This window comes from Henckelia pumila, chromosome 4 (genome assembly GCF_033568475.1).
Source record: "Henckelia pumila isolate YLH828 chromosome 4, ASM3356847v2, whole genome shotgun sequence".
NCBI lineage: Eukaryota > Viridiplantae > Streptophyta > Magnoliopsida > Lamiales > Gesneriaceae > Henckelia > Henckelia pumila.
In genome coordinates, this window is record NC_133123.1 from 205451664 (window position 1) to 205467255 (window position 15592).

A 15592-nucleotide genomic window follows, 5' to 3' on the forward strand; every position below is an offset into this window, starting at 1 on the left:
AAAAGGAAAGAAAAATACCATCTGCATATAAGTCTGAACAACAAACATATATACCACAAACTTTCTGCTGTAAAAACCAAAATAATAGCTTATATGGTGTTGAGAAAAGAATTAAACATGCCTTTCGTAATTTTCCTTGAATAACACGCGATTGCGGGAGCACCGGGACGAAGAACGAGCGACCAAACTTCTAAATTTCTTGAAGGAACGTCTATGGGATCTTGGGGGTTTTTGGATCGTGAGAATGGGGGAGGGAGACGGCTGATGGGGTTTGGAATAGATTAGGGAGTGTTTTAGGTTTAAATTTTGGGTAGATAATATATTAATAGTAGATATTACTCAAAATAAAGATATTATACCTTAAGCAAAATCTTTAAAACTCTTAAAAATAATAATAATCTGATACTAAAAACCATTATTCCGAAATTAAGACTTGAGGGATTTTTAAATATTAATAAAAGTCAATAAAATGACTTATTTTGGCCAAAAATTAATTATTAAATAAATATATAACTAAATACTAAAATTTTCTTGACAAAATACCTTAAAATAAGATTTTAAGGCTCATAAACTCATAAAATATTTTTGGGTAAGAATTTTGGTATCTCGTCCGTCCATGGTCCCGTCTACGCGATCAAAATAATAAATATTATCAAAAATCCAAAAATACCATAACTGCGGGTTAAATGATAAAATAAATTTAAATCATGCATATAATTCACATAATAACACATAAATGTCATTTAACCCAAATATAAATTTTTAAATAATTATTTTCCCTAATTATGCATGCGAATTTACGTATTAAAATTTTTGGGTGTTACAAGTTATGTTCTTGTTGGGAATTTATTGATAATTTTTCGATATTTAACGGCAAGATATAAATAAAACAAACAACCAATGAGTAAATTTGTACTTGATTTGTTGTTTTATATATATATATATATATATATACAGCTGACGCCAAAATCAACGGTCTACCCTAAGGCCGGGCAAATTTTTCCTTGAAGAAGATGGCAATCCAACATTCAAGAATCCAGCTTCTTACAATGAATTATTTCGAATTTCCACGGATCGAAATTCAATCTTGTTAGTGATTTCTTATTGCCTCACCATGAAATCTGAACCCGCGACGAAATTAATGTGAGATTCATCAAAATTATAAATTTTTCTTTTCGCGGTTTCGTTTTTTTTTTCTTCTCAATTCGTAATCATTTTTGGTTGTCCATACTCTTGAATAAATGTACGTTCTTCAATGCAATAAGGGATCAAGAATTCTGGCAAGATGGTTTTTATTTTGGGTGAAAAATTACACGCAGTTAGAAATTTTTTTGCCTTCCCTCGCGCATTTGTTTATATGAGTTTCCAAAGAGTAAGATTAAAGGGTTATTACGCATAAAGCGCCATTAGAATGCAACTATCCGGTCCAAAACCAAAAAAAACCAAGATTGGCAGTATCAAGTGTGCTTGATGAGCCAAAAAGCTCAAGCCAAGTTTCAATATTAATATGATAATGATTTAGTATCCACTATGCTTAAGCTTGTAATACTTAATGTTAGACCTTAATGTTTCGCCAAGTTTCGATCTTTTAGAATATCGGTTCACATACTTGAATAGTTTTGTGATTTAATTTTCGATTTGGTTATACTTTTTTCCCCTAGGTGAGAGATAAAACATGGTTTTGGATAAAGAGTATTATGATATCTTGGGTGTTGGAGTGGATGCCGCACATTCCCAGATTAAGAAGGCCTACTACCTGAAGGTGATCTTTTGGGTTGAATGGGCTTCCATTTTTAAACATTTTTTTGATTGTTTTGTACTTTTGAGTTTCAGGCAAGGGTTGTGCATCCGGATAAAAATCCTGGAGATCCCGAAGCTGCTAATAATTTCCAGGTAAAATGAATTAAGTACACTAACATGCAGCTAAGTTATAATCTGATTCCGGTTCGCTTACCTCTGAAAAATTATTTTGTATGCTCCCTTAATCCCAAGAATTTAACTCGGTCATAAGTTATTGTTGGGAGAGATGACCAACTCTTCTTTATAGTTTTCTGGCTTAATGTGGTGTGTCCATGAGATGGTGGAAAGATTAATAAAATTGTGAGCATTAACTTGTAATTCTAGAGAGAAATGGATACTACACAATAGTTATTCATCTTATCTTGAAACTTCTCAAGTTGATGTTAAGTAGCAATGTATACAATATGAAAAATAACATTAATTAGATGACTAAAAACGACATAAGGATACGTGCAGCGAGCATTAATAGTCATAGACGGAGGGTCCCGAGTCCTAGCTTTGCCCCCGAGGTAAGTGAAACTGTTTATTGCGAGTTTGCTTAGATACTGATTTCTCTAAGAATCTCCTTCTTGTGAGATACTTTTTCATATATTAGGCTAGTTTTTTAAGTTGATTATTCATGTTATATTATGGCAATTATATGCTTTCATCGGCTTCTATTTGTGTGCAGGTACTTGGAGAGGCTTATCAGGTACTTAGTGATCCTGGAAGGCGTGAAGCATATGATAAATATGGGAAACAAGGAGTACCCAAGTATATAAGACATGAAAGTTTTAGAATTCATTTGACATATGGGAGTGCTACTTTGATTAAAAAAAAAGTAATAAGTTATAAACATGAAGAATTTATTTATTTTTTTGTGTTTTTTTTTCTTTTTATCCAGCGACTCTATGGTTGATCCGACAGTTCTATTTGGTATGATGTTTGGAAGTGAATATTTCGAGGATTATGTCGGGGTGCTTTCATTGCTTTCTTCGCCACCCCCTGAATTTGATCCAGGATTACCCCCTGAGGTTCTGCAACCCAAACTTGAGAAGATAATGAAGGTTTGCAACAAGCTTGTTCTTGATTTTTAGGAAATATTTTGGTGTGTGATGCTTAAGTGGTTACTCGCTACTTTTGATCTACACGAAGGCAATGCAAGATGAGAGGGAAGAGAAACTCGCAAAAATTCTGAAAGATCGTCTTGAATTATATGTTAAAGGTGAAAAGGACGACTTTGTTGAGTGGGCTAAATTAGAAGCTCAGCGTCTCTCTCATGCTGGTAAGCCATTTTGCTGCCGTCCTGTCCCATAATGTGTTTGGATGAGTTTATTAGTCATAGGACAGAGTAGCACCGAAAGTTGGCTGACATTGCAACTGAAAACCGAATTAATTGGGGGACATTCAGTTAGTGTGGTGGAAGAATTTTGAAACAAATTTTGAGTGAGTCTCTGAGTGAAAATTTTCTAGTTCTGAAAGAGCAGACACATTTTTTAATCTCCAGCTTTTGGCGAAGCCATGTTACATACTGTTGGTTACATCTACACAAGGCAAGCTGCGAGAGAGCTCGGAAAGGGTAAGCGTTACATGAAGGTACCGTTTCTAGCCGAATGGGTTCGGGACAGAAGGCATTCCAGAAATACCCAGGCTGCAGCAGCTCAAGGTGACAATGCCCTCCCAAAAAATCAAATTTTATCTATCATCTTTCTAAAATCTTAATCTCTTTAGCCCTCTCTTTTGGAAGAATTTTAATTTGAAGCTGGTACATGTTGACATTTCAGCTGCTGTTTCATATATTCAACTCCGGGAGGAATGGAAGAGGTGTAAGGACGAAGAGAATAAAGATGAAGGGATTACGAAAACCGCTGAGGAAATAAAAGATGCCATGTTTGGTTCTTTCTGGCAGATGAATGTGGCAGACATAGAGTTTACCTTATCTCATATCTGTCAAATGGTAAGTTTTGTTCAGTCTTTTGCAACTTTCAAGACATTGCAATGTGGTTGAGGAAGTGTTAATGCATTTCATGCAAGTCTTGATATTTATTTAGCGGTTTCATTTCGGAAGTAACAGCCGAGTTGAGCACATTTGGGGTGCAAATTCTTGACAAGATCTTGAAATATTGCACCAGGTTCTCAAAGATCCTAGTGGTTCCAAGGATATTCTCAGGTTAAGGGCGAAAGGGTTGAAAAAACTTGGGACGATTTTTCAAGTAAGTTATTTCCAGTGAGTCTAGCACATATCTCATTGTATAATCTGTATTATTACAATTACCTTCAAATTATGTCATTGTTAAAATAAAATCACAAAAATTGTCACTTAAGTTGGCATGTTTTTGAGTTTTCTTCTCCTAATTAGTCTCAATGTGGTCTTATTCCTACACATTTTTTTTTTCTTTTTTCGCACTAGTAGTTTTTTGTTTTTAAGTGTTGACATGAGGCTGGACATATCAACAATATATGTGTCATGCTATCAGACATCATTTAACTGCATGTCAAGTCATGTTAACAATATCCGACGTCATCGGCTACATGTCTGTACATTTAGTTATGTCCGCAATATTTGATGTCATCCGGAAGCGTTGAAACTCAGTGTTCTAAATCGCGCCGTCTAGGCGTTGGACAGTCACCTACCACCTCCATTTTTGCAAAGGTGACTTCTCTAGGTGTTTCCATATTACTAGACCGCCTAGGTTATTTGAAATTCACTATATATATATATATAATTTTGACCCGGGTGCAGGATGATCGCAAAAAAACAAAAACAAAAGCCACTAAAATCTACTGGCGAGTTTTAGTGTTCGCTCACGAAAATCTTGCACCAAAACTATATAAATGTCATGAATTTTGAGTTTGAATTCGATACAGAGAAAGTATTAGAAATATATAAAGATGAACAAAAAAAATTAGATATTTAATCTTTAAAAAAAAACCGCCTAAGCGGCCCTAGACGGGAATGGTCACTCGTTTACCGTCTTTCGCTTTATAAACACCTTTAAAATACACGTTACGTTTTCCTTCATGTGTTATGTTAATGTTGCTTTGTTAATATTTATTCTCTTTCTATTAAAGAATTGCCTTTTACATATTTTCCTCGGTTCTTTAGGGTGCTAAAGCAAGGTACAGTAGAGAAAACAGCCTACGACTTGAAAGCACCAACTGCACAAGTGGGGTTACTCTATTTAAGCAATCCTAAGTTGAGGTTATTTTTGGATGATGTAAGTATTCAAATTTTGCATTTTGCATTTTTTTTTTATTTTTAAATTTTGGTTTTGGTTTTTCCCAATTACACCATTTCCAATCCTATTGACTAGATGATATTATATATCCTTTATTGGAGTATAGTTTAAAAAGGTCGAGATTCGTTTGATTCATGTTAACTGCAAGTTGCATTATTCTGAATAGTTTTAAAAAATGGAGTTTGATTCATACTAACTGCAAGTTGCATTATTAGGAGATTAAATTAAATGTCGAAAGCATCACTTGTTAGTTGTTACAGTCAGTAGAGTGCTTGAAAAGTAACACATATTACTATACGATTCAAAAGTTTTGAATATAAACCGTGTGAAATATGTGTCGTCCAAGTGATTATATTTTTTCCAATGCAACATTTTACATGGATGATTTACAATTCCTTCCATTTTGAAACACCATCTGATATCATCTTTCATAAAAATAAAATAAAATAAAATAAAATTTATAATTAAAATACACAAATAAAGTTTCTTGAGTTGTGCACATCTAGATTAATCTATCTGGTAATGTAATATTTGTTTCACAAAATTTAAATCGAGGGACTAAATTGAGTCGATATAAGAACAGATGACCAAATTAGGATGAGGTCTAAAATGAGGGACCAAGTTGGGAATTATCCCCCCATTTTAGCATTACTTTTGACTAAATGATTTTTTTTATCAGTTATATTTATAAAAATATTGTTTACCTAAATAAAAATATTTTATAAGAATTCAACACATGTCATATTAATATTATTTTTTTAAAATTTAAACACATAATAAAAATTCTCGTTTATATATAATTAAAATGTGAAAGTTTAATTTTAAAATTTTAAAGTATACTTAGTAAAAATAAATAAATATTTGTTAACAAAAATCAAAATTTTACAAAATAAATATTAATGATGACAATATGTTTTAAATATACATTTTTTTCAAACATAAAATATTTTCAGAATGAACTCATCTAGGTTTGTTAATATAATTGAAAAACCTTCATAAAAAATAATAAAAAGATATTTTTATTTATGTTAACCAATATTTTTATAAATATAACCGATCAAAAAAATTTCATTTAATGATTTTAATTTTTTATTTTCGTCTCCTTAATAATTTTTTTGATGGACATCAAAAACGAAATTTAAAATTAAAATTTATTAATTTTGAGAAACAAAATTCCACATTTATAATAAATAAATTATAAGTTTATAAAACTATTTTTGTGGATTTTTTTATCTCAAAATTGATAAATTTTAATTTTAAATTTCGATTTTGATATTCATTTTAAAAATTATTAAGGAGACAAAAATAAGAAAAGTAGAGTCATTAAATGAAATTTTTTTGATCAGTTATATAAATATGTATAAAAATATTTCTTAACATAAATAAAAATATATTTTTATTATTTTTTATTTTATTTATTATAAATTTTATTTTTTAATTACAAAGTTGTTATATCAGTTGTTGACTTATTTTAATTTGTTTGGATTTATGAAGATTTTTCAATTATATTAACAAACCTAGATGAGTTCATTCGAAAAATATTTTATGTTTGAAAAAAATGTATATTTAAAACATATTGTCATCATTAATATTTATTTTGTAAAATTTTGATTTTTGTTAACAAATATTTATTTATTTTTGCTAAGTATACTTTAAATTTTAAAATTAAACTTTCACATTTTAATTATATATAAACGAGACTTTTTATTATGTGTTTAAATTTTAAAAAATAATATTAATATTGTATGTGTTGAATTTTTATAAAATATTTTTATTTAGGTAAACAATATTTTTATAAATATAACTGATAAAAAAAATCATTTAGTCAAAAGTAATGCTAGAATGGGGGGATAATTCCCAATTTGGTCCCTCATTTTAGACATCATTTCTGATTTGGTCTTCCGTTTTTACATCGACCCAATTTAGTCCCTCGGCTTAGCAGGTCATTCTGTTCGTTTTGACGTTTAATTAAACGGATGGACCAATTGCGGAAAAACGACGAAAATCGAGGGACTAAATTGAGTCGATGTAAGAACGGAGGACCAAATCAGGAACGAGGTCTAAAATGAGGGGAACGAATTGGGAATTATCCCTGAAATATATATATATATAATATATATATATATATATAGAGTTTTGCTATGTCGCTCACCTATCATGCCCACCATAATGTGCCTACCATGAGGTAACACTCAAGTCTCAACTATTGGATGCATAATTCATTACATTGGATGCACAATTCATCACATCCAATGATTGATGGACATCTCATGTTGGGCACATTAAGTGGGCATGATAAGTGAGCAGCATAACAAAACTCTATAAAATTTAAATTATGGTAAATAATGTCATATGAGGCGTTCCTAACATCATTTTAAATTGTTAATACTATTCTAACTAGAATAATCGCACACAAGCGTCGCGTGTATAAAATCATATAATATATTTAATATTGTATGTTATGTATAAATATTATTTTTTTGATAATATTTAAATTTATTTATTTTTCATTTATAAAATAATATAAAAATATATTTAAAATTTATTTATCAATTTATCTTATCTATAATGTTTAGTTGAGAAAAATATGAAAATTTGAAATATAAAAATTTCAAAAAAAAAACAAATAAAAATAAAAGTGTAATATTTATATTACATAAGGGTAATTTTGGCAAATGAAAAGATGGTGTCTAAGAAAAAGATTTTTTATATATGGAGAGAGATATATTCAAATACATTGTTCACCTTCACAATCTTATATCTCGACCAATCTCATCAATTCCGGCAATCAAATATGCCTACTACTACAAAGTTATAAAACATATTTTAATCCTTTCAAAAAAAATAAAACATATTTTTAATAATTTCTAATTAAATAGTGGAAAATAATAAAAATAAAATGCGCAATAATTTTTAAGTGATAAATAATTAATTTAATTGTTATTAAAACTTTTGTAGTTGAACCATATATATTTATCTGCATGCCAATAATCCATTTCTATCCATCAATTGTTTTTCAACCTAAAAACGATACTTTGATTTATGAATTTTACATTTATATCCTCGTGTTTCTTTAAGCTTTCCACCTAAATGAAAGCTTCGATAGCTTTTTCCACCATTTTTTTTTGTATGTTCACGTAATTTTATTTGTTAACTTACTATTACAGTTAATTCCCATTGACTTATTCCAATAAATATTCATTATGTTTCGTTTTTGTGTTTTCGATATTCACATATCAAATTTAATTTAATAACAATAATAACTGATTGATGATTAATAATGATAACAATAATGAGCAATAATTAAACTAATTAAATTATAATTAAAAATATATAAAATAAAGAATTATTGATTAATTTATAATAGAGAACAGAACGTGTTTCTGATGCTGCTTCCAACAAGAGATGACCCGAGTCATTGTCGGCGGAAGATTGATGTTTATTAAGATTCAACTAGTACACCGGTCGTCTCAGGAGGTTCAGGCCTAATCCCTCTTCGGATAATTTTTATTTTTTCAATAAAAAGACCGTTGCCTCGTGAAAGGAATTTTTATTCCTTGATATTCTCGGCCCTGTGAATATTGCATATTATTTATTTAATTTTGCATTCTAGACAATTAATTAGATTTGGTAAATATTCTATGATTAATTCAAAATCTATGTGGAATATATTTATCATGATCATTTATATCTTGATAAGGAAAGTCTTTGAAATATTCTTATATGATATTATCATGATATAATTTATATGATTAAATAGAGTTTTATTCCTACTTATAATTGTTTTCTTATTCTTGTAGAACTCTATTTATGAAAATCAACTTTTCTTGTACTCTTGTCTATTTAAAGGGGATTTCCACGCACAAGTTAATAGAGCTTCAGACGACAATTCACAGAGCATTCATTGAAGAAATCCGATTGAAAAGTTGAAGGTTTCTGAAGATATTTTGCAATCATCGTTATTACTTGTTCCCGTGTTGCCGTTGGTGTTGAAGACATCGAAAGACAACTCTGTGGGAATAATGTCGTTTGAAGATCTTTACTGTCTCTTCAAATTTAGGCTACGGGAGTTGCATCTATTTGTTTTACTCTGATTTATTTAGGATGCAAAGTTTGATTTCTCAATCTGTTGAGAAATTTAGGATTTATTGATTTTTCGTAAAATCACTAGTATTGCTTTGTAAGACTGTTCTTACTTTTTTTTAGTGATATTTAGCCCTAAGACACCCGCACGAGTTTTTATACTCGTGCAAAATTATTTACTTGTGTTTTATTTACGCTTTAATTTTCGCTGCACTGTGTTGTCTCTGGTGTTACAACACCAAGTACAACACTGTCTGTTTTACACAACAAACTGCGTACACATCATTTTTCACGTGGCATCAGAGCCACCACTTGACTTTACTAAGTGATTTCCTGGTTATTGTTACAGGTTTGTTATGGATACTCCGTACCCCAATGTTGCAATTCGTCCACCAATTTTGGATGGAACAAATTACGGCCCATAGAAATTGAAGATGAGCATATACATTCAATCCATTAATTCAAGGGCTTGGCAATGTGTTCTTGATGGTTGGTCACCGCCAATGAGGGACGATGAGATACCCGGATACAAACCAAGAGCACAATGGACAGCTAATGAAATCTCTTCAGCAAATTATAATGCAAAAGCCATTAATGTTATTTTTACTTCTGTTGACATGAATATGTTTAATCTTATTTGTACTTGTGTTTGTGCAAGGGATGCTTGGGACAAACTTCAAACTCACTATGAAGGCTTGACAAATGTTAAGAAGACAAGGATGCGTCTCCTAACTTCAAAGTTTGAGAAATTGAGAATGGAGAAAAGTGAGACCATCATGCAATACAATACTAGATTGAAGAGCCTTGCTAATGAAGCATCTGTTCTCGGTGATCCTATCTCCAACGAACAACTTGTGTGCAAAGTACTTCGTTCTATCCCAAAAAGGTTTCACACTAAATTTTGTGATGAATCGAAGGATACATCTATAATGGGTTTGGATGAATTAATAAGTTCTTTTCGCAAATATGAGATGGAGATGGAAGTAGAAGATGAATATAAAGGTAAGTCTGTTTCTTTTCAAGTGTCTAATGATACTTACAATAATTTTTATGAGGTGAAGCAGGAAGTGAAGAAATCTGATTTGGGAGATGATTCAATCGCCTTAATCACAAAGAAATTTGGTGATTACCTTAAGGTGATGAGAGAAAAAAAGAAAAGTGAAAAAAATGCACAACTTTCAAAATTTCTTAGTCTACCTACATCTGAGAAGCCTAAAAAACCAGCTACTACTTGAGAACCACGACCGAAGTATGAGAGTAAGAATCAGCCCTCCAGTAAGAGTTTTGATAATGTTCAATGTAGCGAATGTAAGGGATATGGGCATTATGTGAATGAATGTGCCAATCGTCTTTAAAAAGGTATGAACACCTCCCTGAGTGATGAGGATTCTGAGGAAGAACGGGAAAAAACTGAATAGGTAGATCTTATATCTTTTACTGCTTTGCTGGAAAGTAATAAAAATTTTCAGATAAATCCACTCGGTTTTGGTTTCCGGTGTTGCAACACCTGGGCGCAACACAGTTCAAAAATCTGTTTGTTTTGTGGCTTCAAACTTTGATAATTCCAGTGATCATGAAGAACAGGTAGTTGAAGTATAAACTGTGAAAGGTATCCAGAAACTCTATGAGGAGTTGTACAATGACTGGATCAAGAGGAACAAGTTAAACACAACTCTCTCTAGAGAGAATGCTGAATTGAAAGTTGTTGTGGCTAGGCTGTAAGTTATCATAAGCAAAAAAAGACCTGGAATTTGGGCTGTTAAATACTGAACTTGAAAAAGCAAAAACAACTCTTGCCAGATTTAATTCAAGTTCGAACAAACTTAATTCTCTTTTAACTATGGACAAAGATGATAAGTTTGAACTTGGTTTAAAAACAGTGTTTTTAAAATTGGTGAATCTTCTAAATCACCAGTGTTTGTGAAGGAAGGTAGCAACCCTTTGAACCATCCTTCAGTCGCTTTCCAAGGTAAGAAACCTATTTCTGAGAAAACTGTTCCTGTCCCAAAGCCAAAACAATGGAAGCGTCCTTTTGTTTGTCATTACTGTCTCAAACCTTTTCATATCAGGCCATTTTGTCGTAAGCTCAAAAATGATTATCTTTTGTGGGAGTCTAAGCAGATGTTGCCTTCCGTGTTGCACAACACCAAGCGCAACACTGACAAAAAAAGGACCCACAGTAAAGAAAATTTGGGTACCAAAGTTTGATGTTAAGTGTTTTGTTATTTATACTTCCTTGAAAGCTAACACTACAGGAAACTGGCATTTTGATAGTGGAAGCTCCCGTCACATGACAGGTTTGAAAGATCATATCACGGACTACATCGAACAAATAGGTGGTAGAGTGACCTATGGAGGTGGTGCAAAAAAAATAGAATTGTTGGCAAGGGAACACTCAATGTGGAAGGGTTTCCAAAGCTTCATAATGTGTTACACGTTGAAGGACTTAATGCGAATTTAATCTCTATAAGTCAACTGTGTGATGATGAATTGCATGTGAAGTTTGATAAGAATACTTGTGAAGTTTTTGATAATGCTAATCGATGTGTTATGACAGGCACAAGATCAGCAGATAATTGCTACCAACTCGGTGAGGAATTGGCTTGTAGACACTCAAAAGTTGATGCTTTTGATATATGGTACCAAAAGCTTGGGAATGTGAATTTCAAGACTTTAAAGAATTTGAGTAAGCTTGAGGCTGTCAAAGGACTGCCAAATCTAAAGTCTGGTGTTCCATACATCTGTGGTGCATGCCAAAAAGGTAAGCAAACCCGTGTGTCGCACCCCATGTTACAACACTGTGAGACAACACGGTGTCTTGAACTTTTGCATATGGACTTAATGGGTCCAATGGATGTTGAGAGTTATGGAGGTAAGAAATATTCTTTGGTATGTGTAGATGATTTTTTTCGTTTTACATAGGTGAGATTTCTTAGAGAAAAGTCAGAAACTTTTGATGTTTTTAAGAAACTGTTCAACAAGATTACTAACTTGCATGTCTTGACAGTTGCAAGGATCAGAACTGATCATGGAAAGGAATTTGAGAACTCATTTTTTTCTTTTTTGTGTGATAAGAAGGACATTTCACAAGAGTTCAATTAATGATCAGGACTATGACCATCATGATCAATTGGGATTCTAAGCGATGGATTTACTTAAGTAAGTTTTCCTGTAAGAATTGAAATATGATTATTGGATTGTTAAGTAATGACAATTTTCATCAGGACACTGAGATGACTTATAGTGAGAGACGTGAACTGTGATTAAGACTAGACATGGTGGAGTATATTTTTAATGTTATTCTGGAAGTCTTTTGTACTTCAGAAGGTTATGGAAATTTACTCAGTCTAGATATCATTGCAACAGTTACGTTAAAATATAAATTAGTGTAAGTTTGATAACCTTGACAAGATATTTGATCTTATTGGTGGATAAGAACTGTGATGGGATAAGTATTTCCTGACTAGGAACATTTTGCATTAGAAGAGTTTGAGATCTATCAGATTATTGATCTAGTTAGTGTTTGACGGATGTGATGAGCCTGCTAAGTTACAACATGGATTCGGCAGTGTGAGAATACATTTGGATAGTGAAAGTTGAGCACTTAGTTGTTCATGTTTGTTTTGAAATAGTTAGTTAGACTGGTGCAAGATTACCCAGTGACTAATTGTGACTATCGTCTAAAGCAGTCAGAGATAGACGTAGTATGCTGGTTCAGCTTTTGGGTTTCCTTCTGCTTAAGAAAAGTTAATAAGAAGTTTTACTTTTAATTTATCTGTGGTAGATATAGATGTTGTAACCCCGTGAAGGGGGAGGTAAATGTTCTTGTATAGAAAGAACGATTTGAAATTGTTCATTACTTGGTGATTTGGAACTGAACTGTAAGATTTCTAATCATCGAAAGAAACTGATATGATGAGTACTGTACTCAGATATTCAGTTCTTATAAATGTTTCTCTAGTACTTCTGAGATTTCAGTGTCACAAATTGATCTAGCAAGTGTTTGAATTTCAGTGGATACTAATAGGATAGCATAAAGTGTTTATACATGGAAAAAGGATAGCAGCTGATATCTAAATTTATCAGGTCTAGAGGGATTGTTGTCACTGATTTTTCGGGATGTCTATTGGATGCGTTAGTCCATTATTATGTCTGATTCGATGGGATCGAGTCAGGGGTTAGCTAGAGTTTTTTGATTTAAGGACTTTTCCAAAGAGGGATGAAACAGTTTTGTTAATCTAGTAGCACAATTCAAAATTCAGAAAGGAATTATTATTATCCATGGCAGGATAATCAATATTCTTATCTTCAAGTGTTATCTCAAGTTATGATATAGATGTCATTATATTAGTACTAGGGATTGTATTAATCGACTTGTGAGTCAAAAAAATATAAATTGATATTTCCAAGAAAAAGAACCTGAAGAGTTCACAAAATCAGAATATTGTAGACAACGACGTTGTCACATGTGTTATGACAAGTGTTAGTCATTAGTATGATAATCCTTTCGGTATACAAGGACTTGTGTACTCAGTTCAGGTGGAAAGGTATAAAGTGTTGCGTTTATCAGTATGTTTCCTAAGTATCGAGTGTAATCAATAGATCTAGATCGAAAATTGACAACCTGGAAGTTTGTATCATAAATTACAGATTCCGGAGTAGAAATGAGAGTTATCACGATGGACTTTGTGACTCATTTGCTAGTATTCTCAATGAATTATGATACTATCAGGGTTGTGATGTATCAACTCACCGAGACAACACGTTTCGTTTTGTGTAATCAAGACTTCACTTTTGACAGTAGTGATAGGTTACACATTCGGGAAATTGCGAGTTTCCATAGCATACCAGTAGACATTGTCAGGGAATGGGACTCCAGGTGTATTTCCAAATTCTAGGGGAGTTTGTAATGTGATAAGGGTACTATTTATGGCTCGAGTGCTGCTTACCATCCGAAGACTGATGATTAAACGGAATGCACGATTAGTACTCTAGGAGATATGTTGCAAGTGTGAACTTTGGTCCAGCTTAACAAGATCAATTGCCACTAATTGATTTCGTGTACAACAACAATTATAATAACAATAATGATGTGACATCATTTGAGACGTTGTACGGACAATGATGTCGTTACTTCACTGTTTTGGGAAGAGGTGGTGGGAAAACGACAGGTTAAAGGATCAGAATTAATTCAACCAAGGATTGATACAGTTGATTTACCAGGAAAGATATCTATGGGGTTTATCGATCTAATTGGATTATTAGACAATAACATGAGATATAGTTCAAGCAAGTATCGCAGGTTTTTGGGATAAGGTAGTACGCAACAATATTATTTCCCTTGTTCTAATTCAGTGGCAGCATCAAGGCCCTGAAAAAGCCACTTGGAAACTTGAGAGTTGTATGTGTACAGATTATCCAGAGTTGTATCTTGAAAAATGTTAAGTCTGAATAAAAAAATTCTTATTCAATGATAACTGCATTCAATACTTAAGATTGTTCAAAGATGAAATATCTTAAGTAGGGGGAGAATGTAGTAGCCCGGTTCCATTTTTACAAGATTAAGGGATTTAAAAATAATTAATAAATTAATTAAAGGACTAAATTTCAAATTTAACTCGAACAAAAACAGAGCATCCGATCTGAGAACGGAGCGTCCGATGGACTAAATGGAGCGTCCGATCTAGTTAGGCCATGCAACTTTGACATAAGTTTGACTTATACACTACAAGAATATTTGCATTCAACCACACTTAATAACAACGGTTTTTCAAAAAACCGTTGTTTTTTTCCTTTAACAGCGGTTTTATTCAAAATCGTTGTCATTGGTTAAAAAACCCGCTCATAGACAACAGTTTTTAAAAAACCGTTGTCTTTTATAAGTATAAGACAACGATTTGTTAAAACCATTGTCTATGAGCGATTTTTTTAGTAAAAGACAACAGTTTTACTGAACCGTTGTCTTTTAACTTGGTTACAAGAATATACAACAACAGTTTTATATAAAATTGTTGTCTTTGATTTTATTTTATTTTATTTTTAAAAAAAAATTATTTTTTTAAAATATATTGATGGCTTGTGGAGTTGTGCCCATATACTTGCACAGTATCTGAAATCCCCACCCACTCTAATTCTCAAGTTCCGTTTCATGGTCCTACAAGGGTTTCCGATTCATCGCCTCTCGTGAAAGAAATTGTGGCTGCCCATCCCTCTTCGCTCCGTAACAGCTTTCCACTTTCAGTTGATGGGCGAGAAGGAGAATAATCTATGGTAAAAGGGTTGAATGCGAGCGAAGCAGAGAGGTACGCAATGCATTTGTCAGAATGCGCGGGTGAGGAAGAGAGCTCGATGGAGTCAAAAGCTGCCAAAGACATGTCAACTCCGTGTAGGTAAGTTTCTGGAGGGCGGTTAATAACCTTGAAGTGTTGGAATCGCAAGGCTTCATCTCGGTACTTGCACGACCAAGATTCTCGATTTTCCCAGTCACGATC

At 32.5% G+C, this 15592-nt stretch overlaps 1 protein-coding gene across 1 annotated transcript; it reads left to right on the top strand.

The window, feature by feature from the left end:
• The first annotated feature begins 985 nt into the window (after nt 1-985).
• LOC140866130 (chaperone protein dnaJ 10-like) lies at nt 986-5087 on the top strand. The gene is made up of 10 exons (XM_073271031.1): nt 986-1143; nt 1662-1762; nt 1834-1893; nt 2471-2553; nt 2684-2846; nt 2935-3064; nt 3287-3445; nt 3564-3736; nt 3912-3992; nt 4886-5087. The coding sequence occupies exons 2-10, from the start codon at nt 1676-1678 to the stop codon at nt 4973-4975; spliced, it is 1026 nt and encodes a 341-aa protein (XP_073127132.1). The 5' UTR covers nt 986-1143; nt 1662-1675; the 3' UTR covers nt 4976-5087.
• The last annotated feature ends 10505 nt before the right edge of the window (nt 5088-15592 follow it).

What these genes read in the sequence shown, in the direction of transcription:
- LOC140866130 (XM_073271031.1), top strand. Translation starts at nt 1,676, where the DNA reads ATGGTTTTGGATAAAGAGTATTATGATATCTTGGGTGTTGGAGTGGAT. An exon ending in GGGAAACAAGGAGTACCCAA is followed by an intron (nt 2,554 to 2,683) that starts GTATATAAGACA and finishes CTTTTTATCCAG; the next exon opens with CGACTCTATGGTTGATCCGA. An exon ending in CCAGGCTGCAGCAGCTCAAG is followed by an intron (nt 3,446 to 3,563) that starts GTGACAATGCCC and finishes TTGACATTTCAG; the next exon opens with CTGCTGTTTCATATATTCAA.